This window comes from Peromyscus maniculatus, chromosome 8 (assembly GCF_049852395.1).
Source record: "Peromyscus maniculatus bairdii isolate BWxNUB_F1_BW_parent chromosome 8, HU_Pman_BW_mat_3.1, whole genome shotgun sequence".
Taxonomy (NCBI): domain Eukaryota; kingdom Metazoa; phylum Chordata; class Mammalia; order Rodentia; family Cricetidae; genus Peromyscus; species Peromyscus maniculatus.
In genome coordinates this window covers 109457359-109485265 of record NC_134859.1, presented here as the reverse complement: position 1 = coordinate 109485265, position 27907 = coordinate 109457359, and the positions used below count along the sequence as shown (strand labels likewise).

Here is a 27907-nt window from a genome sequence, read left to right as displayed (position 1 = left end):
TGCATACACTCACATAGATAGATAGATAGATAGATAGATAGATAGATAGATAGATAGATAGATAGATAGATGTTCATTTTTTTTTTGTTTTGTTTTTTGGTTTTTCAAGACAGGGTTTCTCTGTGTAGCTTTGCGCCTTTCCTGGAACTCGCTTTGGAGACCAGGCTGGCCTCGAACTCACAGAGATCCGCCTGCCTCTGCCTCCCGAGTGCTGGGATTAAAGGCGTGTGCCACCACCGCCTGGCCTAGATGTTCATTTTTTAAGCAAATGTATTTGAAAGAAGTAATTATTACAGCTGTGGAAGAAAGCTCATGAGAAGATTTTTGTGTGATCTGTACATGGGCAGAGGTGGCAGCAGAACAGGGTTTGCTACATTCACCAGTGACACAGCCTCACAGTAGAGGTTCTCAGTTCCCGGAGGGAGGCAATCAGATGTGGGACTTCCTCTGGTAAATATCCCTAATCATGGAAAACATAATGTAAGTGGTTCTCTTTTCTTTTTACAAGTACTGAGTCTGCAGGACCTCTGTTGCCGTGCTGTGGTGTCCTGCACACCTGTGCACCTAGTGGACAAGCTTCCTCTTCCTGTTGCCTTAAGAAGCCACCTTAAGTCATTCTCTATGGCCAATGGCCTGAACACCAGGATGATGCATGGCCGCTCCTACTCCCTAACTGCTAGCTCCAGCCACAAGAGGAGCAGCTTCTGCAAAGCCAGGACCAGCCGCCCACCCCAGAGCCCACCCAGAAACTGTACCAGGAATAGCTGCAAAATTTCTTAGGAACTAGAATTGGTGGCACAGGCCTATCATCCCAGCTACTCAAGAGGCTGAAGCAGGAGGATCACATGCTCAAGGCCCACCTGCGTCCAAGGCCAGCCTGGGCAACTAGTGAGACCCTGCCTCAAAATTAAAAAGTAAAAAGAGGGCTGGCTTTCTAGGAAAGTCTGAGGACAGAGACCATTCTAGACTCAAGAAACATATTCTCCATTCTTACAGTAATGATGCTACTTCATTTGGAATGCCTATGCCACTGATGTAGTACGAATGCCCAGTGTGCTGTGACTGACACTTCTGTGTGGATGTGCATGAAGCTCTTGTTCTAGACTTGTGTGTACAAAGGAAAAAATTAACATTCTGCCCTACTCTTGATAATATGAAATTATGGATGTTGCTTTTATCATGTGCAACTTTTCTGTAACTGCTTTTATATGGCTGATAAAATGTGTGTAGTGAATACATATTCAAGGAAATTTCAGAAACAATGATAATCAGATAGGCTAGCATCACTGATATTACAAGAGGGGCCTTTTATAAACCTCTTTTTAATGTCAAAGTTCCAATTTATAAAAAAAATGCTGCAGTTGCACATAGAGATTGTGTATAACAGATCTGTCCCATTTGGGTAGGACATGGATTTGATAAAGTTTTTGCTATGTCATTTACTACATTTTGGGATTAATAAGTAATCTATATTCATATTTTTCTGTAAACCTACATTTTTTGTACAAAGTGTCCTACACGTTATGAAGCTACAGGAAGAAAATGCCAAAGATATCTCCAATTATGTTGAACATAACCAGCATTGTTTCAACAGATTAGCAAGGAGAGAGGTATTTCAGTAAAGAATGAAGTAAAAACAGTATTATTTAGGAAAATATTTCTCAATAAAGTAGATACTTGTTCCTCTCTTTACAGAGTCATGATATCTCTTTCTAGATCTAGGTAAGTAACAGCGCTTTTCTCCACTTGTCTCCTTGCTTGGTGTGGCCAAAAAGGGTAGTTTTGGTTCATGATGCTTACCACAAAGTTTAGTTTTTGTCCTTTATAACCTTTGGGAAAGATTTCTTTCCCGGATAAGAAATGCAGAGAAAGGAAGCGGTGCTGGGTGTAGTGGCTAATGTCTGTCACCCCAGTTCTTGGGAGGGTGGAGCAATATTGCTGTGATGTTTAGACCAACCTGGAACTACAGAGTGAGTTCCAAGGTTAGAGAGTGAGACCATTTCTCAACAAAATAAAGTAAAAGTACTAAAAGACAACACTCGTGTGTCTCCTGGCAAATGTCAGAGGTTTATTGTCCCTTATTGGGAGCAGAGAACTGTGACTAGGCGTTTCTCCAGAGATGAAACCCTTGCTGCTCTCTTTGCCAAAAGCCTACTGGCTCTACAGAGGCTCAAGTATCGGCCTCTTTTCTGGTCCTGCTGCTTAGGAAGCAGGACATAGCCAGGGATTATATAACAGGAAAACTGAACCGAGATAAAGCTCAGATATTCTAAGTTTTTGTTAGTGATTTACAGATTTAACAATTTACAGGACTCTAGATACATAGTAACAATGTCCTTAGAAGATGGAGCACAGCCTTCTGTGCCACTGAAGGCTTGAAGCTGGAGGGTGGGGGTCCAGCTATGTAGAGATGAAATGAACAGATATCCACAGAGAAACAGGTGAGTGTATATAGCCAGTGGAACCCGAAAGAATAAGGCCATCTTGACAGTGGCCAACCTGTGAGGACAACCTGCCAGGGCCTTTGTTTGTTTGTTTGTTTGTTTGTTTGTTTTTGCTATGCCACTGATGGAGAGAACATCTAGGTCATGGACAGCCATGACTTAGCATCTTTTTCTCAGGTTCTTAACCAGGGAGATGAAAGTATAGGTCAATTAAAGAAAGTTCTCTAAGTGTCTTTCCCTCTTCCCTTCAGTGCTGATGGGATGGATGGTGGGCTGTGTGGGATGGATCCCTGGCTAAGCTAGGCCACACAGCTTCTTCTGCCTCAGCTTCCTGAGTACATCAGAAGCATAAAACACCATGTCCAAACCTTTTTTTTCTAAGTTCCTGTGACCTGAAGCCTTTTGGAAACCTGATTTTTATGGAATATACAGGCTACCTAGAAGTCTTGGCCTTCCACAGGAAGTCAGTGGTAACTGGAAGAGGCAGGAAGAGTTCTTCCCCAGGACCTTTGAGAGTGAATACAGCCCTCCTTGCACTTTGATTTTGGACCTCTGCCTTCCAGGAATGTTGTAGAATTGATACATTTTTTATACCAAGTCTGTGACAGTTTATTATAGCAACCTGATAAAGTAATGGAACCAGCAAGTACTACAGCAAATCAAATTACATTTCTGTAGAATGAAAGTTACCGAACAGAGACTATGAAGTAAAAGTATTCATGCTTTGGTGGTGAATACACAGAGAGTATAACCTCTGCGCACGCCTTTAATCCCAGCACTCGGGAGGCAGAGCCAGGCGGATCTCTGTGAGTTCAAGGCCAGCCTGGTCTACAGAGTGAGTTCCAGGAAAGCCAAGACTACATAGAGAAACCCTGTCTCAAAAAAAAAACAAAAATAGCCAGGCGTTGGTGGTGCATGCCTTTAATCCCAGCACTTGGGAGGCAGAGCCAGGCAGATCTCTGTAAGTTCGAGGCCAGCCTGGTCTACAGAGCGAGATCCAGGACAGGCACCAAAACTACACAGAGAAAACCTGTCTTGAAATACCCCCCCAAAAAAACCAAAAATAAAAAAATAAAGAAACAAAAAAGGGAAGTATAACTGAAATATATTTTAAACCCTGTGAACCTTTGTCACTTTTCCCCCGTGGCACTCACTGGAAAGTCTGAGCGAGGGCACACACTTTAAGGTTTGTGAGCTTCTCTTCAAAAACTGAGATTCAAAATATATCACACAAAAGTATGTCTTCAGATGCCCTGTGAAAATGACTGTTAAGCAGAAAATTTCCTACCCAGAAAGCTTTGTGTTTTTTACCTGATATTATTTAGGCACCTGGGCTAGAGAGATTGCTCAGTAGTTAAGAGCACCTGCTACTCTTCCAGGGCCTGAATTTGGTTCTCAGCATCCGCATCTGGTGGCTTAAAACCACCTGTAACTCCAGCTCCAGGGGATCCAACTTCCTCTTCTGGCCTCCGAGGTTACTCTCACCCATAAGGCACGCACACACACACACACACACACACACACACACACACACACACACACAGAGAGAGAGAGAGAGAGAGAGAGAGAGAGAGAGAGAGAGAGAGAGAGAGAGAGAGATAAATAAATAAATAAATAAATAAAATAAGTCTTTAAAAAATATGTAGACAAAATAAGGGCATTATAGGTGCCATGATGTTTGTTTTTGCAAACACTTGGAGATTCCAGGTTTACTTTGCTGGAAAAAAAAAAGCTTTATCAAATTAAATGTGGGTTTCATAAGCAAAATCAAAGCTGCTTGTAGTGAGGTAACTGAAATCAGGCTGCAAGGTGGGAAGGGGGCTGACAAGCTCTCCCTGTGCAACTCACTTCCTTCCTAGGTTGTTGGGTGGGGCAGAGAGGAGGATGAGAATATCTTGGGTCATTTGAAGAAGTGCCACAAAAATTATCAAGACGGGGTAGTTTATAAATAATAGAAATATGATTCTCATAGTTCTGAAGTTCTGGAGGCCAGAATTTCAAGGACAGGACTCCCGCATGTCGGCTCTCTGCTTCCAAGATGCTATATGTCTTCACTAGGGAGAAAGAATAGTAAAGTTAGGGAGGGCCAGTGAGAAAGAAGGGAACCAGAGAATGAATAGAACAGAAGCACCAGCTTCCATAGCTATTCAGTTTGACTCTGGTCTAACTGGAGTCCAAACCTCTGTGACCAGGCACCCCAACTAACAGTCCCCCGAGGTTAAGTGCCGGTGGGGACGACTTTCCTATGGGGTCGTGGCCTATGAGGCTCTTGGAGTTAGGAGATGTCTCTTGGGGAATTTGTGTTTGTGGAAAAACGTGTCAGACTGCTGGAGAGCCCAGAAAGACACAGCGGATAGTCTGTTTCTCGGTGGAGCGGGGGTTGTCCGCTGAAAAACGCAGGTGCCATTACAAGGAGGCCGCTTCTGGTGGAACGTGTGTTCCGTGGAATCGTGGCTCCGGATTCGGGGAAACTGTGGGTTGTGCGCAGGCGTGTCGGACGCGGTCTGCTCGGTGGCAAGTCCTGGATCCTGTCAGTCCCGCCCTGCTGTGAGTGCCTTAGCACCTCCCTCCCTCCGCAGCTCCTCCTCTGATCTGTCCAGCCCCGCCCCTTACGGACGAGCTTGGCATTCCCCCGCCACCAACTTCCCAGGGTCGGACGTCTTTGGCTAGCTGGTTGTGCGCAAGCGCACCAACAGGTCCGCGCGCACTGACGACGCATGCACTGACGACACACGCACGACGCAAGCCCCTAGGACCCTCGCTTCCGGCCGCGGCGGCCCTAGCGCCGCGCGACCGGATAGATCGTCTGGTTTTGAGCGGTATGCGGTCCTGAGGAGAGACGGACCCCGCAACGGCGCCATGAACCTCCTGCCATGTAACCCCCACGGCAACGGGCTGCTGTATGCCGGCTTCAACCAGGACCATGGTGAGACTCCGGGCCCAGCTCTGTGGCAAAACCCCAACCCTTCCGGGAGACCCCGACCCGACGCTGTCGCTTCTTACTGCAGGGCCCCGGACCCTAATGGGAGACCTCGGTTACACCCTGCGACCTCAGACTTACTCTGTGGCAGGAGCTCTCCGAACCTTGTATGGAGACACCCCCAACCCCTGCTTCTCCAGCCAGAGCAACCATAACGTGGCGAGGTCCCCCCGCGGGCGCGCTGCCGCTGTGTGCGAGCAACCTCACTTTTTACTGGGTGCCTAGACCACGCAGGCTTACTGCCCCGCGTAAGGGTCTTAAGCGCTTACGTTGCCATCGTGTGTCGTCACGGAGAGGCAGTTTGTCATGGTTCCTGTGCTCTGGCACCTTCGCCAAGGTGTAGGTTCTCGCCTCGATGCGGATCCCAGCAAGACACCTCGCTCTCCCCTCTAGTATTTTCTTCTGTTCAGCGGAATTAAAGGACTTACGTGATTTGCCTTTCCGGGAACTGCCCTTTGAGTTTGGGATCTTGGGGAAGATGTTCTTGCCACTGCTTGCTGTGATCCAAGATGTGGGCGGGAACCCCTCTTGGTGGAGATTGTATCCCCTGCCTCTGATACCAAGTTCCCCTTTCAATATTTTTTTTTTTCTTGTTTTTTCGAGACACGGTTTCTCTATGTAACCCTGGCTGTCCTGGAACTCACAGAGATCCGCCTCCCTATACCTCCTTAAATATGTTCACCATCATACCTGGCTGTTTTGTTTTTTGAGAGTTTCACTATGTAGACAGTGGCTGGCCTTAAACTATGCTGATACTCCTTTTTCATACACCATACTCACAGTGTCCCTCTCAAGATAATTTTAAATAATTTATTTTGAGGTTCTTTGGTACAAAAAATAAATAATTTTAAGCAGATAGTACTATTGTGTATCTCATCTGTATATATTTACTTGGAGTTCATGTGCTAGGAGGATTGAAGGATGCATTCAATATAATCCAAACCTGTAGGATAGCTATAACATTTCTAAAGTAAAACCAAGCTAGGGCGTAGAAAATGTGTACATCCTGTGACAGGTGTAGAAAGCTTTCCTTTAAATTGGAGATGGGCAAAATTAATATTGACCTTTGAAGACATTGGCAGTTCGACTCAAGTGTGGTGGCCTTGAGCAGCATGGAATTACTAACCTGATGATTTGCAGTGTTAGTCCCCTTGTGCACAGTTAGTATTAACATGTTAGGGGTGAAATGTACGGTGAGCATCATCTGGCTGAACATTCTGAATTTTTAACAACAGGAAAAAATTGGTAATTTTTTGAATAAATTTTGGTAATCAAACTTTTTACAGAATTAATAATTATACAGTTCCTTAAGAAATTAGCTTTTAGCCAGGTGTGGTGGTGCAAGCCTTTGACCCCAGCACTTGGGAGGTAGAAGCAGGCAAATCTCTTCTTGGGTTTCAAGCTAGCTTGGTCTATAGAGTGAGTTCCAAGACAGCTGGGGCTACACAGATAAACCTTGTCTCCAAAAACCAAAGAAAAGAAGAAAATAGCTTTTGAGCTGGCAAATTGTCTTAGTTACTTTTCTGTTGCCCTGATGAGACACCATGACCAAAACAACTTATCTAAGAGTTTATTGGGAACTTACTGTTTCAGAGGGTTGGAGTACATGACCATCATGGCAGGGAACTTGATAGTGGGCAGTCAGGCATGGCACTGGAGCAGTAGCTGAGAGCTGAGATCCACAAGCAAGAAGCAGACAGACTGGGAATGGTCTAAGCTTTTGGAACCTCAAACCCTGCCCCAGTGACACACTTTTCCAACAAGTCCATATCTCCAAATCCTTCCGAAACAGTTTCGCCAACTGGGCAGCAAACATTCAGATATATGAACTAATGGGGGCCATTCTTTTTGTTTGTTTTTTGTTTTTGTTTTTCAAGACGGTTTCTCTGTATAGTTTTGGAACCTGTCTTGGAACTCTCTCTGTAGACCAGGCTGGCCTCAAACTTACAGAGATCCACCTGCTTCTGGCTCCCAAGTACTGGGATCAAAGGCGTGCGCCACCACCGCCTGGCATGGGGGCCATTCTTACTCAGACCTTTCACAGGAATGTAGCTCAGTTAATGGAGTGAATACCTAGCTTTCATGAGGTCATGGGTTTGTTCTAAGCTAGTACTTCCCTTAACTGGGAGTAGTGGTACAGTCCTGTTATCTCAGCACTGGGGAAGTGGAGGCAGGAGGATCCAAAGTTCCAAGGTTATCTTGGGATATATGAGACTCTGTCTGAAAAAGAAATAGACTTTAATATCAAAGTTTTTGGTTAGAGTTAAGACTTACAGTATGAACTCACATCAAGCAGTTGATTCAATCGTAATTTGGTATGGTTTATAGATCCCCCCCCACCCCCGTGTAGTTTTGGTGCCTGTCCTGGATCTTAACTCTGTAGACCAGGCTGGCCTCGAACTCGAACTTACAGAGATCCGCTTGGCTCTGCTTCCCGAGTGCTGGAATTAAAGGCGTGCATCACTGCCACCTAGCCTACTTTTGGTATCATTTGCTGCTTTGTTTTTTTGTCATTGTTTTGGGTTTGTGTTTGGTTGGGCTTTTTTTGCTTTTGTTTGCTTGCTTGCTTGTTTGTTTTTTGAGACAGGGTTTCTCTGTGTAGCCCTGGCTGTCCTGGAACTCTGTAGACCAGTCTGGCCTCAAACTCAGAGATCCTCCTGCCTCTGCTTCCCAAGTGTTGTGACTGGCTGCTCTTGCTAGGTTTACAAAACACTTTGTATGTGTGTATGAGGGGGGTGTGGGTGCCCCTATAAGCACATTTATGTGGAGACCAGACACAGGCAGCAGGTGTCTTTCTCTGTCTCTAAAGATGAAGAGGTGAACCAGAGCTGGGAGGATGGCACCTCAGAGGACCTTTGTATTCCTTTAAATCCATTACACATTATACAGCTGCTTCGAGGAACCAAGCCTTGCAACATTAAATTGAAAACAAAAAAACAAAAAACTTGAGACCTGGGTGCTTTTTCAGTTCCTAGCAGTACCTTTTATTTGGACCTTGACAATCTGAGTATGTGATTTGGAGATAGTGACTGAGATGTCCTAAGTCAGTCACTGCTTGTGGCTGTGACAGCAGTTTGAGGAGTCTGAACAATTCATGGGTAAGAATGAAGTCATGGGAGACCTCACTCAGTACTGCCTTCTAAGAGGTCTCTCTGGAGGTAGAAAAGAGCAGCCTCCATGACCCCCATCCTGTCTCCTAATACACTGCACAATCCCCTAAGAGTATACCTGACACAGCACTCAAGCACTGTGTTCTAGAAGGGGAGTCTGGTGAGAGTCTGGCATTAGTGAGAGGTAGTATGCCCAATGTTTAAGCAGAAACCTGGTCCACAGGAATGCAGAGAAGGGCCCCATACTGAGGAAACTGCATGTTAAATGGCAATCCAAAGTACATCCCAGGAAATGATGCTTCTGAAGTAGCTGTGGCTTAGTACACAGCATATATGATTTGAACATGTAATAGAGGCTTCCCTGGACCCCTTCTGCTAGCAACTGTCATGGGGATTAATATGTCTCTTTCATGTTTCTTGCTTTAGGATGTTTTGCGTGTGGGATGGAAAATGGATTCCGAGTCTATAACACCGATCCACTCAAAGAAAAAGAGAAACAAGGTAAGGGAATGATGGTCATTTCCTGGGTTTCTCCCTTATTAGCCCTCACCTCAGTCTAGAGAAAGGGCCTTAACTGAGAAACAAGCAAGCAGAGTTTGGCCCTTTGTAAACTGGGGCAGACATGTGTCTTTACAGGCGTTCCTTGTGCTGGCTGTATTAGGGGACAAGTGTGGCCAAGCTGCATTCTTTTTTTTTTTTTCCCCTTTGAGACAGGGTTTCTCTATGTAGCTTTATGCCTTTCCTGGAACTCACTCTGTAGCCCAGGCTGGCCTTGAACTCACAGAGGATCCGCCTGCCTCTGCCTCCTGAGTGCTGGGATTAAAGGCGTGCACCACCACCACCACCGCCGCCGCCGCCGCCGCCGCCGCCGCCGCCGCCGCCGCCGCCGCCGCCGCCGCCGCCAGCCCAAGCTGCAATCTTTAATGAATTATTATGCTTCTCTTCCTCTACACATCTTCAGCCCCTGCTACCTCTGGATGGAAGAACAAAGTATATTTAATGCAGGGTACTTTTCACACTTTTCTTGATGAATGTAAAACTAGAGAAATAAGATCATGGGTTTAATTCCAGTGTATGGGACTCTTAAACTCTTCAAATGTCCAGCACTTACAAAGTATTTTAATAGTTGGGTATAATGGCACATATCTGTAACCCTGACATTCTGATCTTAACACTTAGGAAGTACTAGCAATTGCAGCTGGGTCCTTGGCTAGAGCAGCCAGTATTCTTAACTGCTAAGCTCCTTAATCTGTGTTTTCATAAAATAGAAATTTTCAAAAGCTGCAACCAGAAATTGTACAGATAAATAAAATAATTGTGCTTTTCATATTTATGATTAGTTTTTTATAAGTAGAGGTTTTTTCAGCATCGTTTCTCTTCCTATATATCTTTTCTTTCTTTCTTTTTACTTTTCTTTTTCTTTTTTCTTTTTTTTTTTTAGGTTTTTCGAGACAGGGTTTCTCTGCATAGTTTTGGTGCCTGTCCTGGATCTCACTGTGTAGACCAGGCTAGCCTCGAACTCACAGAGATCCACCTGGTTCTGCCTCCCGAGTGCTGGGATTAAAGGTGTGCGCCACCACCGCCTGGCCTATCTATTTTTTCTTAAACATTTGACAGTTCCTGGTCTTTACCTGCTGGGATAGTAAAGCACTAGCAATAAGTGAACAAATTTCAGATAAACCATTGAAAATTAACAATAATATCCATTTCTCCCCAAAGTTGGATTTTAAATTTTCTGATTACAGAACTATCTTAGCTTTGTAAACGGAAGTTATTGTCCAGCTGAAGTCACACATATCTGTAATTCCAGTGCTCTGGAGGCTGAGGTAGAAGAATTTTGAGTCCCAGCTATAAAGTGAGGCCCTGTCTAATAAAGTACCAAGCTGGTTATGGTGGTGCAAGCTTTTAATCCCAGTACTCTGGAGGCAGAAGTAGGCAGATCTGAGTTTGAGGCCAGCCTGGTCTACATAGTGAGATCCTGTCTCAATTTAAAAACAAGCAAGCAAACAAAAAACAGACACTGTCTTCTATTATTCTTCTTTTTTTTTTTTTTTTTTTGGTTTTTCGAGACAGGGTTCCTCTGTGTAGCTTTGCGCCTTTCCTGGATCTCGCTCTGTAGACCAGGCTGGCCTCGAAATCACAGAGATCCACCTGGCTCTGCCTCCCGAGTGCTGGAATTAAAGGTGTGTGCCACCAGCGCCTGGCATTTATTTATTTATTTATTTTCGAGACAGGGTTTCTCTGTGTAGCTTTGCGCCTTTCCTGGAGCTCACTTGGTAGCCCAGGCTGGCCTCGAACTCACAGAGATCCGCCTGGCTCTGCCTCCCGAGTGCTGGGATTAAAGGCGTGCCCCACCAACGCCCGGCCCTGTCTTCTATTCTTATGATGAAACACCATAACAAGAGCAGCTTGGAGAGGGAAGGGTTTATTCGGCTTACATATCCCAAGGAACCATTCATTGAGAGAAACCAAGGCAGAAACTCAACAGGCCAGGAATCTGAAGGCAGGAACTGATACAGAAGCCATGGAGAATTGCTGCTTACTGGTTTAATCCCCATGGTTTGGTCAGCCTGCTTTCTTAGAGAATTCAGGACCATCAACCCAAGGATGCTGGCCCCCCAACAATGGGCTGGACCTTTCTCATCAATCCCTCACTAATTAAGAAAATGCTCTACAGGCCAGCTTAAGGCTAAATCTTAGGGAGGCATTTTCTTAATTGAGGTTCCCTCCTCTCAGATTACTCTATTGTGTCAAGTTGACATAAGACTAGCTATACAGACATCAAAACTAAAGATAAGATCACTGTGATGATGACATTATTCAACAATAATGTCACTGTTATATGGTATGTTGTATCATATATATCATTTGTGACCAATCCATCCTTCCTCCCTTCTTCCCTGCCTCCCTCCCTCCCTCCCTTCCTTCCTTTCCACCCAGGGCCTTGAGCATACAAAGCAGGTGCTCCCCTGAGCTTTATCTAGCCCTGGGTACGCCCTGAGCATCACACACTTAGTACCACCGATGGCTGAAATAATTCTCATGTACACAAACACCCCACACATGAAGTCACTAAGTATACTTGAATTTGTTTATTTACTTTTAGACAGTCTTTGTATATAGTACAAGCTAGCTTTGTGCTCCTTTTTTGCATGCCTGCATGCCATGGTGCACATTTGAAGTCAGGAGAGTTTTGTGGATTCTGTTCTCTCCTGCATTTATATAGGTTCTGGAGCTCAAACTCAGATTGTCAGGCTTTGCATGGCAAACTCTTTACCAACTGAGCCATCTTGTGTTCTTAATCCTCCTGCCTTAGCCTCCTAAGTACTGGGGTTACAGGTATATACCACAACTGCTTGCTTCTTCATCTATAGGTCTTGTTGCATCTTAAAATACGAATTTGGGCAGTGGTGGCGCATGCCTTTAATCCCAGCACTTGGGAGGCAGAGGCAGGCGGATCTCTGAGTTCGAGGCCAGCCTGGTCTCTAAAGCGAGTTCCAGGAAAGGCGCAAAGCTACACAGAGAAACCCGTCTGAAAAACAACAACAACAACAAAAATACGAATGTGGGAGCTGGGTGTGGTGGTGCACTCAGAAGGCAGAGGCTGGCAGATCTTTGTGAGTTCAAGGCTAGCCTGGGCTACAGAGTGAGTTCCAGGAAAGGCTCCAAAGCTACACAGAGAAACCCCATCTCGAAAAAACAACAACAATAACAACAACAAAAAAAAATACTTGCTATTCTTCCAGAGGACCTAATATTGATTCTCAGCACCACATGGCAGCTCACAATACCAGTTCCAGGGTTTCTATGTCCTCTTCTAGCCTCTTCGGGCATTAGGCACACACATGGTACACAGATACAGGCAAAGCAGTTATACACTTAAAATAGTGTAAGAATGAAATGCCAGCTAGGTCAGATATGGTGGTACATGTGTTTAATCTTAGCACTCAGAAGGCAGAGGCAGGCAGATCTCTAAGTTTTAAGTGAGGTTTAAAAGCCATGGCTACCATAGTGAGACCTTGACTCAAAAATCAGTAAATAATTAAATTAAATAGTGGAATGCTGAGTGTTGTAGGTTTTCACTTTTTTCTATTTGTTAAATATTTTAACTTACTAAATTATCCTTTTTAAATTATCATTTCAGAATTTTTAGAAGGAGGAGTTGGCCATGTGGAAATGTTATTTCGCTGTAACTATTTAGCTTTAGTTGGTGGTGGAAAAAAGCCGAAATATCCTCCCAACAAAGGTACAGTAGTCCTATCTTTAAAAACTTTGTCATGTATATAGTGGTATCCTGAACTTTGTAAAACATCCTATGTCTGTAACCACATGAGAGACTCTCTAGTAGTCCTCTGAGGTGTTGAAAATCACTGGGAAAGAAGTTTCTAGAAAGTAGATGGATGGGAAGGCTGGATGTCAAATGTTGATGGGTGGGAAGTACTTCACCTGTAGGTTGGTATGGTGTAAGTCATGATTCAGGGTAAAGCAGAGTCTAGGGAAGGTTTTTTACCTCCTGAAAGCTGTAGGCTCAGAGACATTAACTCATTGTGCACATAGAACAAGGAGCCAGGCTGGCTGTGGGTGCATGGGTTATAGTATTGGTGTGAACATGTTGTTATATATGTTGGAGGAAATTACAGATATGGCCCTCCTAAAATGAGGGGTGGAGAGCTTTTCACTGTAGACATCACACCCTTAGTTGAGCTTAATTTAGCCTTTGTTAGAAGGAGGAAGTGAACGTAACTGATCTTATCTGAAGGAAGAAAGCTTGAGAAAAAGACCTAGAAAGAAGGGAAAAGCACAGGGAAGATGGAAGGTTGCTTGAAAAGGGAGCAGGACATACCTTGGGAACGGTGGAGACAAAGTGTCAGTTGAGGGTGTATTGGGAGGGTAGCTAGTGTCTGGTGGAGAATTGGAATAGCTCAGGCATGATGCAGGATTGTGAGGGTAGGAGGGTACCTCAGGGGTGTCTTGAGTCCTTGGTTCTATTATCAAGTACCCAAAAAGAATGAAATGGGGCCATGTACAAAGGCAGAGGTGACTCTGGGTCCCAGGCTTACTGTTCTCAGTAGAGGTCTGTGAACTTGGGAAATAAGAGTTAGCACTCGGGTCAGGTTAGCCCTGCAGTTATGCCTTTGTTTTAGAATCTTGTCCTTCCCTTTTCTTTGTGCTACTATGAAATGAACCTAAGTTTTATATTCCCAGCTATCTGTCCTTTTTTTTTTTTTGAGACAGAGTTTCTCTGGAACTTTGCACCTTTCCTGGAACTCGCTCTGTAGCCCAGGCTGGCCTCAAACTCACAGAGATCCGCCTGTCTCTGCCTCCCAAGTGCTGGGACTAAAGGCGTGCGCCACCATCACCTGGCCTATAGTTACTTTTAAAGGTTTTTTAAATTATTATTTATGCATGGGGTGGGGAAGAGAGAAGTTTCAGAAATTGGTTCTCTTTCCACCATGTGGATTCCAGGTATTGAACACAGGTTACCAGACTTAGTGCAAAAACCTTTACCTACTGAGCCTTCTCTTTGCCACCTGCCATTCCTTCTCCCACTTGGTCCTCTACTCTCCCCTTTTGTTTATGGTGGTAGGAACTGGACCTAAGGCCTCGAAAGGCATACTAGACATTATTCAACAATAAGCTATATTCCCAGCCCATTTAAAAAAAAAAATCTGTCATGTGTGTTTGAGTGTACACCACATGTTTGTGGGTGCCAGAGGAAGCCAGAAAAGACATTGGATTCCCTGGAACTGAAGTTGTAAGTGATTGTGAGCTGCCAGACATGGGTGCTCGGTGCTGAACTCGAGTTCACTAGAAGAGCAGAAAGCACTCTTAACCAACAAGCCATCTCTTCAGCCCCAGTTTTCATTTTTGAAGCAGGCTTCTCTCAGCGTTTAAACACTTAGTAACTATAGTGAGACTTGCTTTTTAGCTCAAAGAGGTGACACTGTGCTTGAATGTAAGACAGATTGGTTTCCTAAGATCTTGGTTGTGCTTGTGTCTGTTGTATAGGGATGGGGTGCAAGTGAGTAGAGAGGGTTCTGGGGGTAAGCTCCACCCAGCCTTATAAGCCTGGCTGTACCCCACCAGTGCTAGGTATGTCTTCTGGGCATGTGTGGCGTCATGGGTCAGGTGCTATCTACAGTTTGGCACTGTGGGCTACCTGTGACACCACATGCACTCTTCTGGTGTTTCAGTGATGATCTGGGATGACCTGAAGAAGAAGACAGTCATCGAGATAGAGTTCTCCACAGAGGTCAAGGCTGTCAAGTTGCGGAGAGATAGGTGGGTTTGATGTTACTCTTCTAAGTGAAGTTTGATTTCTTTAAGACCAGATGCAATGATTTTCTGTGGAACAATGTATTAAAATGTCAGTAACTATACCTTGTGACCCATAGCAGAAGGGCTCTTTTGGTTTTTGTTTTTCTGCCCTGAGGAAGGCTAGAAATTTGATTGGCTTCTAGATTCTTCAAAGGGATGTTCTGGGTAGGCATGGGGATGTCTCCAGGTCTGCATGTGAAGCATTGTCAATTGCTACATTTTACTGGGTGTTCCCATGTTGACAGTAGAGGAGAATTTGGAAGCTGATCTTGCCATTGACTCTCACCTGCTGAGAGTAGCAGGCCCTGCCCAGCATTGCCTTACAGAGCTCTGCCTGTTGGCTTGTTGACCAAGAGAAAGAAGAGCTTCATTACATGGGTTTTAATTGGATGTGATTTATGTATCATCATATTCATAAGATTTCCCTGTATAGCCGGGCAGTGGTGATGCACGCCTTTAATCCCAGCACTTGGAAGGCAGAGCCAGGTGGATCTCTGTGAGTTCAAGGCCAGCCTGGTCTACAGAGCGAGATCCAGGACAGGCACCAAATCTACACAGAGAAACCCTGTCTTTAAAAACCAATGGGAAAAAAAAAAAAACGACTTCCCTGTTGAGAAAAAAAACTACTCAGAAAGTTGAGTATATATAGGAGCTGTTCCTAGGGCATCATTCTTAGGTTTGTTAGGGCAGTGCTTAGAGGCCTTAATAACGCAAATACTTGACCCAAACTAATAATCTTCTACTTGAAAACTTTTTAGGTGGTGTTTTATTCTGTTCTTGTTTTAGTTTGTTGAGTCAGGGTTTTACTAGGTAGCCCAAATTGGCCCTAAAGTCTTGCTATTCTGCCTTAGCTTCCTAAGTGACGGGAAAGACTTTCTTAGGCATGTTCGACTACTCCTGGCACAATTTCCTTAATTATAGAAATGTTTTAAGAGTATGAGAGTGTAATTCTGTGATACGTCTCACTGTGCTAATGCTCTAGTTGAGATGTCTGGTCATGATGTTTCTCTAAGCTCACTAGTTTCTCTGAGACTGACCTCTGAAAGGTGATGGGCCCACTCAGCTGTGCTCAGCCATTATGCTTTTGTCTTCTCAGCCACACTGGGACCTGTTTCTAACAGGAGTAATGGTACACACCGATAATACCAACATTTGGGAAATGAAGGCAAGAGGATAATGAGTTCAAGGTCACCCTCCAGTACATAACAAGGTCAAGGCCAGTTTGGGCTATGTGAGACCCTATCTCAAAAAAACAAAACAAAGCAGGTGTGTTGGTATACATTCACAATCCAGCACTCAGGAATCAGAAGCAAGAGGACTACTTCAAATTTGAGGCTGAAGCTAGCTGAGCTACAAAATGAGACCCTGATCACAAAACAAAACAAAACAAAAAACAATAAAAGCCCAGTCCTTTTTGTATGAGGTACTTCCTGTGTTGCTGAGTTTCAAAATAGGAACAGAAATCACAAAATGCTTATTTTACTTTTGAGGAGAGGAACTCTGATTGCATTTTTCTTTCCAGAATTGTGGTGGTTTTGGATTCCATGATTAAGGTGTTTACATTCACACACAATCCCCATCAGTTGCACGTCTTTGAAACCTGCTATAACCCTAAAGGTGAGAGCTGGAGAGGAAGAGCAGCCATGGGAAGTTGGTCCATGTGGGGATAAAGATGAGGCCTGGGTGCCCTGACCCCAAGTGGGTCCTGATCTAAGTAGTGGAACTGTGGTGGGTCTGTCCTGTGCATACTCAGACACTCTGAAAGAGTGTTAGCCTTTGCCTCCCTGCCAGCCTGAGCTCCCTTAGCATCTTGGATGAGAATTCTGAAGCTGTACCTTACCACAGTCTGGGGGGTTCTTTCTCTGTTACCTGCCTCGCCAGCAGTTTTGAGCCACCAGCTAACCACACTGGGAGCCACTGAGCTCTGGCCTTTTCGTCTTTTCTTTGGAGTAGACTGTTTATGACTGACTTGTGTATTCGATTGTCACCCTCATACTGTCACAAAAATTGTAATTTTTTCCCCTTCAATTACGTTGTGCTATAAATTACATTACTCACCCCCCATATTTCTCTTCATTTTTCTCTTTTCTTTCATTTTTTCTCTTTCCTCTTTCCTTTTTTCTTTTGAATGAAGTCTTGCTTGGTTGCTCAGGCCAGTTTTGAACTTCAGGTGCTCCTGACTCGGCTTCCAGAGTAGCTGACACACCAGCCAGGATGTACATGTCTAACTCTCTGAATACTTTTGTTTATTGAGACAGGGTCTCGTAGCCTAGGCTGGCTTCCAACTCAACACTCCTCCTGCCTCAGCCTCCTGAGTGCTGGGATTTTACAGATGCTATGCTCCACCACACCCTGCTGAGGACCATTGTTTTTGATACAGGCTTTTTGTTTTTGGTTTTGTTTTCTGTTACATTACTTTGGTTCCTTTTGTTTTGATCAGTAAGAATCAAGTCTCTTTTGGACTCTCCATTCTTTTCCGGTGATCCATATGCCCGTACCATTCTGCCATTATTGCTAGAACTTTAAAGTTAATCTTAAAATTATGTAACATGAATCTTCCAGTCTTACGTTATACAATTTTTTGGTCTTTTAGGACCTTTCTTCTACCTCATAACTCTCCCTGTCAGCTTGTGTGCTGAGGTTTTAGCTGTGTCTTTTGAAGGCTGTGGATGAGTTATACAGGCAAAGTTGGCTTTTCCATCCATGGCCTTGGAAAGTGTGTCTGGGTCTCTGCATAGTGTGGTACATCTGTTTCTAGATTGACTCCTAAGTATTTGAGGGTTTTTGTGTTATTGCTAATGGAGTAGTTCTTAAATTTTGTAATTTTTTTATTGTATTCTCAGTAGCTGGCATTATGGAAGACAGACACCTGATAAATGTGTTCAGTAGTAAATTGCTCAGCAAATGTTTCCTGTTATAAGCAGGTGTCATGGGCAGCAGCTTTATCAGCCCTGATATTCTTTCCAGTGACTGTGATTCTGAGATAAATACACAAATAGTTAACTTGTGACTGCAGACTTGAAGGCAGGAAGTAGGTTTGGGTTGTGAGGAAACAGGCTTTGGCCAGTGTCATCTCCCAACCAGTTTTCTCTGTCTCTGCATAGGCCTCTGTGTCCTGTGTCCCAACAGTAACAACTCCCTTCTCGCCTTCCCCGGTACTCACACCGGCCACGTACAGCTTGTGGACCTGGCCAGCACAGAGAAGCCACCAGTGGACATTCCTGCACATGAGGGTGTCCTGAGCTGTATTGCTCTCAACCTGCAGGGAACAAGAATTGCAACCGCATCTGAAAAAGTGAGTGCAAGCCATCCATGCCAGTCTGGTCCAGTTATGGAAAGGGATCTAGGCCAGGCCTTCACACGTTGCTTTATTTCCTGTTCTTTACAAGCCTAATTTGTTGTTGAAATACGATAAAGATAGAATGCTGACCTGAGTGTGATGGCACATGTCTGTAATACCAGCCCTCAGAAGGCTGAGACAGAGAGGCTATTAAATTCAAGGCCACTTAGGGCTTCAGAGCATATCTTACGTCTTGGTTGTCTGATGACACTTCAGGTGTCTTTCGAACCTGCCTAAGAATATCTCCTCACTGCATTGCCATATCTTAAAATTTGGTATATTGACCATTGTATTAGTTATTTGTTGCTGTGATAAAACACCATGGCCAAAAGCAACCATGGAAGAGTTTGTTTTGACTTAACAGTTCCAGAGGGGGAATCCATAATTACAGGAGAGGCATGGCAGCAGACAGCTAGACCAGGAAGCTGAGAGATCACAGAGAGAACGAACTGTAAATGAGGGTAGGCAATGAATTTTCTTTTTTTTTTTTTTCTTGTTTGTTTGTTTGTTTTGTTTTGTTTTGTTTTTTGGGACAGGCTTTGTGCCTTTCCTGGAACTCAACTTGCTTTGTAGACTAGTCTGACCTTGAACTCACAGAGATCCACCTGCCTCTGCCTCGAGTGCTGGGATTAAAGGTGTGTGCCACCACCTCTGGCAGGCATGAATTTTTAAAGCCTTCCTCCAGCAAGGGTCTATCTCCTAGAGATTCTATAATCTCCTCAAACAGTAACAATAACTGGTGGCTATGTGTTGAAATATTTGAGCCTATGGGGGAGCATTGCTTATTCAAAACCCCAGAACCATGTTATCCTTTATTTTGTCTTAAGTGAAAACCAAAAATTTATATCTACTTTTAGATTATTTGAGTATGTGTGGCATGGCGGGATGGGGGGCAGCTTTGTGGAGTTGGTTCTCTTTCTTTATTTGTGTGGGTCCCAGGCATTGAACTCTGGCTGCCAGGTTTGTGCTGCAAGTACCTTTATCTGCTGACCATTGCACAGGCCTCTGAAAATTAGTATCTTTTTAATATGGTTTCTACTTAGGACAATAAGCCCAGTATCATTAATTAGAGTGAGCCCACAAGCCAGTGGTGTATCAGTTAGTGGATTCAGCCTCCTGGGAGAACAGGTCACAGCTATGCTCTATCCTGCCTAGTTGTTGCCTGAGCTGTTGGTGAAAGATAGCAGTGGTCAGTGTGCATGTGGACATAAAGCAGAGAGTAAGCAAGTCCTGCTTCTTCCTGTCCTGGTTACCAGAGTGAAGTTCAGAAACTATAGACAGCCCACAGTGGCCCAGAATTTGTGATTCTTCTGCCCCAGACTCCTAAATGCTGGGATTACAGGCTGACTAGACAAGTACAGTTTTATATAACTTTAAAAATGGGATTTTCTCAGCTGAGGATGTAGCTCATTTGGTAGAATGCTTGCCTAATCATATATAAATCCCTGAATATGCTCTCCAGAACTACATTAGCTATAGTGGTACTCCTGCCTCTGGGAGGCAGAGGCACATGGATTTTCAGAAGCTGACGGTTGCCAGGCAGTGGTGGTGCACACCTTTAATCCCAGCACTTGGGAGGCAGAGGACAGCCAGGGCTACACAGAGGGACCCTGTCTCAAACAACAAACAACAACAACAACAAAATAAAAGATGAAGCAGCAGCTTAAGGTCAGCCTGGTCTGTATAGCAAGCTTCAGGCCAGTCAGGGTTACATAGTGAGACCATGTCTCAAAACAAACAAATATTAAAAAAGACAGAAGAAAAATGCCAAGCATACAAGTTTACAAACACCATTATTTCTCATCACTCATTTGAAAGGCTGAACCAGTAAGATTATAAAAAGTTATAAGCTAGCCTGGGCTACACAGTGAGATGTCATCTCATTTAAAAAAAAAAAAAAGCCTGGTATGGTGGTAACACATGCATTAATATCAGCACTTGGTGAATCTCTGTGAGTTTGAGGATAGTCTGGTCTACATAGTGAGTTCCAGGCCAGCCAGTGAGAACTACATAGTGAGACCCTGTCTCAAAACAAAAAAGGTGAGACATAATGATGCATACCTGTAATTTTAGTACTTAGGAGGTAGAAGTAAGAGAATCTATTCTTGGCCAGTCTGGTATGTATAAGAGCCTGTCTTTTAAAATAATTAATTAATTAATTAATTAATTAAAGCTGGTGTAGGTAGGATGGACTCATCTGGCAAAGGATTTTTTTCAAATCCTTTTACCCTTAGATTCTCCATTTTCAACTTCCTGCACCTTATTCATGTATATGCAGGTGATTGTATGCACATGCATGTGTGGAGACTAGAGGTCAACTTTAGGTGTTCTTTAAATAACCTTGTTTTTGAGATGGTCTGTTACTGGCCTGGAACTTACCAAGTAAGCTATGCTGACCAATCAATGAACCCTAGTGATCCCTCTGTGTCTACATCCCTGGTGTTGAGATTACAGATGTGTGCCATTCCTGGCTTTTTAAAATGGATTTTGGATGGTCCTGATGCTTGGACAGTGAGCACTTCACTGACTGAGGCATCTCCCCAGCCCCGTGTTGGGGCTTGCTGCCAGTCCTTGTAGCCAAGTCCCAGGTTCAGTGAGAGAATAAGGTTGGGGGCAATAGAGACAGGTACCTAACTTTTATCTTTGGCTTCTAATTGTGTATATACAGTTGTAGACACCCTCACATACATGAATACACACACATTAGAATCCCATTAGAAATGTAGGACATACGTGCTCTTTTCCCCTTTGTTTTCACCAGTGTGGGTTAGATAAAACTCAGGCCTTTTGCACACTAGGCAAGTGTCCTACCACTTCTGAACCCCAGAGCCAACTTAGGATGATTTGACTTAGATTTTCTTACCAGCTTTATAGTGATAATAAAACTACATATTCATTACAAACTTGACTTTGATTTTGGTATTGTCCTCCCCCCCCCCCCCTCTCTCTCTCTTCTTTCTTTTTGAGCCAGGGTTTCTCTATGTAACAACCCTGAGTGACCTGAAACTCGTTCTGTAGACCAGACTGGCCTCAAACTCACAGAAATCCTCCTGCCTCTGCCTCCCAAGTGCTGGGATTAAAGGTATGCACCTTACACCCTGCAAAATTTTGGTTTAATTATTTGTTTGTTTGTTTGTTTTAATTTGATTTTTTAAGACAGGCTTGTTTTTTTGTTGTTTGTTTTTTGAAACAGGGTTTTCCTGTATAGCCTTGGCTATCCTAGAACTCACTCTGTACACCAGGCTGTCATCGTACTCACAAAGATCTGCCTGCTGTGCCTCCTAATTTAAGTGATAGGGTATCTTTCTTGTAATGGTGGGTGACAGACAGTAGCAAGCCACAGCTACCTACCAGGAAAAACAACAGATATTCCACACTAAACCATGCTGCCAATGTTTATTTTGTTAAGACAAGGTGTGACTGTGTATTCCACACTTTTCTGGAACTCATTATGTAGCCTAAACTTACCTAGAACTCAGTAGTTTGGGGGAGTGTTTTGTTTTATTTTGATTTTGAGAAAGAATCTTACTAAGTATAATGCTGGCAAGCAGTGAACTTGATGTCTACTATGCCATTGTTCCCTGCTCCAACCTTTTTATGGATACAAATATTCAGTAAGTACAACCCAGTAGTGGTGGTGCACACCTTTAATTCGAGCACTTGAGAGAGAGGTGGATTTCTGTGAGTTTGAGGCAGGCCTGGTCAAAATGAGTTCAGGGACAGCCAGAACTGTTAAACCTTGTCTCAAAAAACAAAACAAAACAAAAACTCAAGTATTCAGTAAATGCATGAGATATTCACCTATTTGATATAAAATATGCTCTTATGTAAAAGCAATTTTACCCAATGTTAGGCTGTTTCATTTTGCCAATTACAAATCTTTTTTTTTTTTTTTTTTTGATTTTTCGAGACAGGGTTTCTATGTGTAGCTTTGCGCCTTTCCTGGAACTCACTTGGTAGCCCAGGCTGGCCTCGAACTCACAGAGATCCGCCTGGCTCTGCCTCCCGAGTGCTGGGATTAAAGGCGTGCGCCACCACCGCCCGGCCCTACAAATCTTTTTATATTCCATTCTGTCACTCATTTAATGTAATACTTATAAAACTATTAACTATAGCCAGGCTTAATGGCTTACATCTGTAATGCTGGTATTTGGAAGTTGAAGCAGGAGCATGGCCTCAGGGCCAACTAGGGCCATCCTTTGCAGTGAGAATCTATCCAAAAAATAAAAATAAAAAAGACAAACTAATAACTACAAGAGTTTTGTTGTTGCTCTGGATTCTGGGTGTGGGGCGGGGGAGGTGATTGTTGTTTGAGGTTTTTGTTCTGAGGCAAGGGCTCCCTCTATAAACCAGGCTGGCCTCAAACTCAGAAATCTATCTGCCTCTGCCTTCCAAGTATTGCTATTAAAAGCAGTGCACTACCACCTGGTTTTGTTTGTTTGTTTATTTATTTATTTATTTATTTATTTATTTATTTATTTATTTTGAGACAGGGTTTCTCTATGTAGCTTTGTGCCTTTCCTGGAACTCACTTTGGAGACCAGGCTGGCCTCAAACTCACAGAGATTCCCCTGCCTCTGCCTCCTGAATGCTGGGATTAAAGGCTCCACCTAGCTTTGTTTGCTTATTTTAACAAGTTAATTTTAATGAATACTGCTATGACACTGGATTCCTCAATAATTAATGTTTTCTTCCCCAAAATTTGCTCCAATGTCATCTTGTCAGAATTGGTTCTTACAGCCTTGCCATTGGTTTTTGTTTTTGTTTTTGTTTTTTCCAAGACAAGGTTTCTCTGTGTAGTTTTGGTGCCTGTCCTGGATCTCTCTCTGTAGACCAGTCTGCCCTCGAACTCACAGAGATCGCCTGGCTCCTGAGTGATGGGATTAAAGGCGTGCGCCACCACCGCCCAGCCCAGCCTTGCCATTGTTAGGACTGAGCAGTGTTTGATTGGTTAGATGGATCAAGTGCATTTCAGGTTTGTTTAGGACACTATCTGGCAGTTCAGTCAGCTGAGAGCAGGGGAGTCTTCCTCCTTGTTCTGCACAGGAACCTGCTGCATCTCCAGGAGTGGGGCTGGGAGATGGGTTTATTATAGTACAGAGGTCGCCAGGTCATTGTCCACAAAAACTGTGACCATTCATGTTTTACTTTTAAGGAAACGTTTGGAGTCTTTTGAGCACATTCTTCCTCAGGGAGGTTAATGCAGTTGGTGTTGATGTTCTCCTTTTATTCTCTACTGCCTCATTTCCTGAGAGGAGGAATATCTGATCCTCTTCTTGATGCCTGTCGGAAGTGACACTGCTCTAGCAAGTAACAGTTCTTTGAGTGAGGAACTGCAGCAGGCAGGGAAATGGTCTTGTGACTCCTCCCATGCTGTGCCTGAGTTAGCAGACAAGAGACATGCTGAATTTTAGGTGATGTGGGTGAGTCAAGCAAGGGGTTTGGGGGCCAATGGGTGTTAATATAAATCGTTTCAGACTAATGAGTTATAAATTGTTGATAATGAAACACTTCACTGTTTTTCAAAGGGGACCCTTATAAGAATATTTGATACTTCATCAGGGCATTTAATCCAGGAACTACGAAGAGGATCTCAAGCAGCTAATATCTATTGGTAAGGACATGTTGGGAGTGGTAAAACCAGGGCCATAGCACAGGTGGGAGGGTATGGCTGAGCTGTTGGGTTAGTGGGTTTGAGCTCTTTGGATTACTGATTTCACTTTTTATTATGGAAAATGTCCACAAAGATGGAACATTGTGGGCCTTCCCTCTCCTGTTGCAGCATGGATATGTTTGCCAGATTCTTCCCATCTCCCCTCTATTCCAGCTTACTTCCCTGTGGTACTTACTTCCCATTTTATGGTAGAGGCCTTGCTGATTTATCTGTAATTATCTGTAAGGTCCCACAATGTATGTAGTGCTAAAGCCCAGCCAGGCAGGATTTCATACCATGGCTACAGCAAGAGCCTGGCATCACCCTGGCCACCCCTGGCCTTTGGGTATTGAGCCAAATTTGGGAGATGAACCTGTGTACCCTGGCCCTTGGGTGCAGCACACTCCTGCATGTCTGCTGTCAGTACAGAATGCATGTGGCCATTTTGTGCTGCAGCATACTTGGTAGTCACCTCCTCAGGGCGATGTATGCCTTTCTCACCTGAACCTCCTGAAACTGGTCGTCGGAGGAAACCCCACACCCTTCACTGGCACACAGGCATCAGCAGTTGTACCTACTGGGCACTGGTGGACAGATTGTTCCCTGGACTTTTGGCTTGGATCCTGGTTCCATGGGGGATGCTTACAGTCACTGCTTTTGATACAGCAGTGCTGAGAGCTGGGGTGTGGGCTAGTGCATTGTGTGTGTCGAGGGCAAGAGAGTTGGATCTCCCTGGTCCTCTGTATCTGCACAGACCCAAGCCCTGTCTGATTTCTCTGCAGCATCAACTTCAATCAGGACGCTTCTCTCATCTGTGTGTCCAGTGATCATGGCACTGTGCACATTTTTGCAGCTGAAGATCCAAAAAGGAATAAACAGTCTAGGTGGGTTTTAGAAGTGTTGTGGTAGGGAACAGCCCAAAATTAGAGGATCCCCTGTGTTTCCTACAAGGACAAATCTAATGTTAATTTAGGTTGAGCTCTTTCATATCTCATTAATTTGCTGTGTGTGGGATTCAAAACTGAATGTAGATTGATTCTGCACTAACTGTCCCACTCCCAAGTCCCCATTATTGTCAAGTTCTTTGACACTTGGTTCTGGGCAGGTTGGCTCCTGAATGTTGCCATGCTCTTAGCGGGTTAATCTGATGCCGTGAGAGCCCTGTGCCCCTTCCTGTGCTGAGAGCCGTGCTGTCTTAGTACAAAACCATGAATTTTTATGTAAGAAATGAGATCACTCAGTCCAGGGCTGGAGAGGTGGTTCCTCAGGAGCACTGGCTGCTCCTCCAGGGTGCCCTGGTTCAACTCTCAGCACCCACATGGCAGTTTACAGTTGTCTGTAACTCCAGGCCCAGGGGATCTGATGCCTCTTCTGGCCTCTGGGCACCAGGCATCCATGTGGTGCACAGACATATGTGCAGGCAAAGCACCCATACACATAAAATAAAATTAATTAAAAATGAAAGCCGTCCTAAACTGTAAAAGAATTTTAGAATTTTCAGCAGCACTCTGGAATTAAGCCAGTAACTGTGTCATTATCTTAGTGAATATAAAGCCTCTCTTTTCTTTTTGTCCCTACAGTTTGGCATCAGCCAGTTTCCTTCCAAAATACTTCAGCTCCAAGTGGAGCTTCTCCAAGTTTCAGGTTCCATCAGGCTCTCCATGCATCTGTGCCTTTGGGACAGAGCCCAATGCAGTCATTGGTAAGTGGTCTGTGTGGGAGGCCTCAGCATGTGCTCTGGGCTGGACCAACTCGCAAAGTTCCTTTCCCTCCTCCTGTGGCTGGGGTGGGTCCTACTCAAAGCCTTCAGCTTTCAGGATGCTATTAGTACCTTTCCAGGTCCCCAGGAATGCTTTAAGGGCAGATCTGAAGATGACCTCAGACTACTTTCCTGTAGCCAACCCTCATTGGATGGGCATGTACCTGGCAGGCTTTAACTCTTGGCTAGCTGTACTCAGGATTCTTGAGGCTTATTTGATTTTGATTGTGGGAGGTAACAATCATGTATTGATGTGGTCTCCTCTCCCAGCTATTTGTGCAGATGGCAGCTACTACAAGTTCCTGTTCAGTCCCAAGGGCGAGTGTGTCCGGGACGTGTGTGCACAGTTCCTGGAGATGACCGATGACAAGCTGTGACTCTGCCTGTGAGTGCAGCTGATGCCACCACCCAACGCCCTGTGGATTCCTGGGGCTGGTGCCAGTGCCCCAGGCCTGTGGGTGAGGGGCTCAAGGATTCCCTCGAGGACCTTGGTCTCGAAGCCATACATGGTTGTCTGCCTTCCTGAGCAAGGCTTCTCATTCCCATATCAAAAGGAATCATCCTCACGGTTCTGCAGATACTCTGTGGCTCTGGGCATCTTGTGCCCTTGCTGGCCACTACCCTTTAGTTCAACTGTGATGTTAGCATTAGTGGCACCACCATACCTTCATGCCAGCAGGCTCCCTGCAGTCCTTGGGGACTGACTGTCCAAGCATGAGTCAGTGGAAGCTTGTAGGAATGAGTGTGTCAGGGCTCACATCCTAGATAATTCCAATAGGGTAATACTAGCAGCTTATCCGGTAGAGTACCTCCTACCACACATGAGGAGCACTGTTCAGAGCACACACTATGGAGTGTTCTGACATTGTTGGGTCATTAGAGTGAGTCACATCCCAGACCTGCCAGAGAGCAGAATGCTTGTGGCACCCACTTGAGGCACAGTCCTCAGGCTGCAAGGGAGGCAGGGTCTCCTGGTTTAGTTTGGGTTAAAACAGAACTTCCCATTACGTTTAGGGAACAAAGTAACACATAGACTTTTAAAATTACTCCCAGAAGAAAGCATTACTTAACTTAGGGGCCTTCTCAGTGCAGTGTCCATGTGCCTGTAGCTACCAGTTGTGTGGAGGGAATTGCCTTGGCCTGTGGTGTCTACCCTGTCTCATCTCCCAACATCCACAGGACACACACTAATATTGGGGATGGCAGGCACATCCTGGTACTGACACAGGCAACAGGTTCCATGTTTCTGTGCCACTTGAGGTGTATGTTTAATTTTTTTACATATCTTCTAAGAAGCTCAGTTTTGCGGTTTTGATTTCAGGTTGCAAACATTTAAATTGTGCTCAGCAGCAGGTTCTCAGTTCTGCCAGTTCCTTCACACTCCTGTAATCGGCTAACTGTGGATTTGATGTCAAGTATGCATGTTACCTTATGTGTATTTAATCATGAAACTTAATTTTGCACACTTGTTTGTACTGTTTCTTTGAAATAAAAGTGACTAATTTTGTTGTACTCTATCTGTAAAGAGCAAAGCCATGTGTAATGAAACCAAATGTTCTCATCTTGAGTATATAATGGGATTGGGGGTCCTGCGTCTGCTGCAGGACAGACTTGTAGGCTGTTGAGCTGGGAGTGGAGTTCCCTGTTATATGGACATCTACCTCACCAGCACAGCCACTGAAAAGAGAAACTGAGTTTGTATGGTTTAGGGCCAGCCAGAGAGCAGGTACAGAGGGAACAGTTAGTTAAAAAAAAAAACTTTTTGGTATCATTGTCCTGTGCTATACCAGTGTTGACTCCCTGGTTTCAGAGCTATCAGCATGCTGCCCTATGGGAAGATACTGTGAGGCACCAGTCATCTATATACTTTGGCTGGTGTCAGACTGGTTTATGTACATGTGCAGTTTCGGGGGGCAGACAATGTGATGATCCTTCAATGTTATTTCCAGCTTGCAGTGGTTCTGAAGAGTAGGTCTTCCCACAGTGTGAATTGGTTCATCAGAACTGGGGAGGCAAGCAGGTGACAGCAGATGGCACACCAGGATTTGAGGCAGTGTTGTGCTCTAGCACCATGGTATTGGCATGAGACATGAGGTGGCACAAGAGGTCCTGCCATCTATAGTCACCAGCTAAGGCTGTATGTACGTCATTGGGCACAGTCTCCTTCGTGGCCTCCCTAGTCAACTTCCTAGCCCACACCATCCTTGGGACTCCCTCAGCATCTGAAGTTGGTATCGGCTTTGGCATACCATGCAAGGAGTCCTCCAGGCTCCTACTTGTTTTGTAGGGACAGTGAGTGCACA

At 44.5% G+C, this 27907-nt stretch overlaps 2 protein-coding genes across 4 annotated transcripts in view; both read left to right on the top strand.

Annotated features, from left to right (window-relative positions):
* Positions 1-1690, top strand: part of Rab40b (RAB40B, member RAS oncogene family) — a 63413-nt gene extending 61723 nt beyond the window's left edge. For all 3 annotated transcript variants that reach the window (XM_076543966.1, XM_006987627.4, XM_042283225.2), the window contains one exon: positions 509-1690. In XM_076543966.1, coding sequence (XP_076400081.1) covers positions 509-780 — 272 coding nt within the window. In that variant the 3' untranslated portion in view covers positions 781-1690. The remainder of the gene's footprint in view (positions 1-508) is intronic.
* Positions 1691-5067: 3377 nt separating this feature from the next.
* On the top strand, positions 5068-27121 carry Wdr45b (WD repeat domain 45B). Its single transcript, XM_006987628.4, has 10 exons — positions 5068-5370; positions 8961-9035; positions 12679-12780; positions 14729-14816; positions 16375-16469; positions 17957-18147; positions 23721-23806; positions 24628-24729; positions 25426-25547; positions 25875-27121. Exons 1-10 carry the CDS (start codon positions 5304-5306, stop codon positions 25979-25981), a joined length of 1035 nt encoding a protein of 344 aa, XP_006987690.1. The 5' UTR covers positions 5068-5303; the 3' UTR covers positions 25982-27121.
* The last annotated feature ends 786 nt before the right edge of the window (positions 27122-27907 follow it).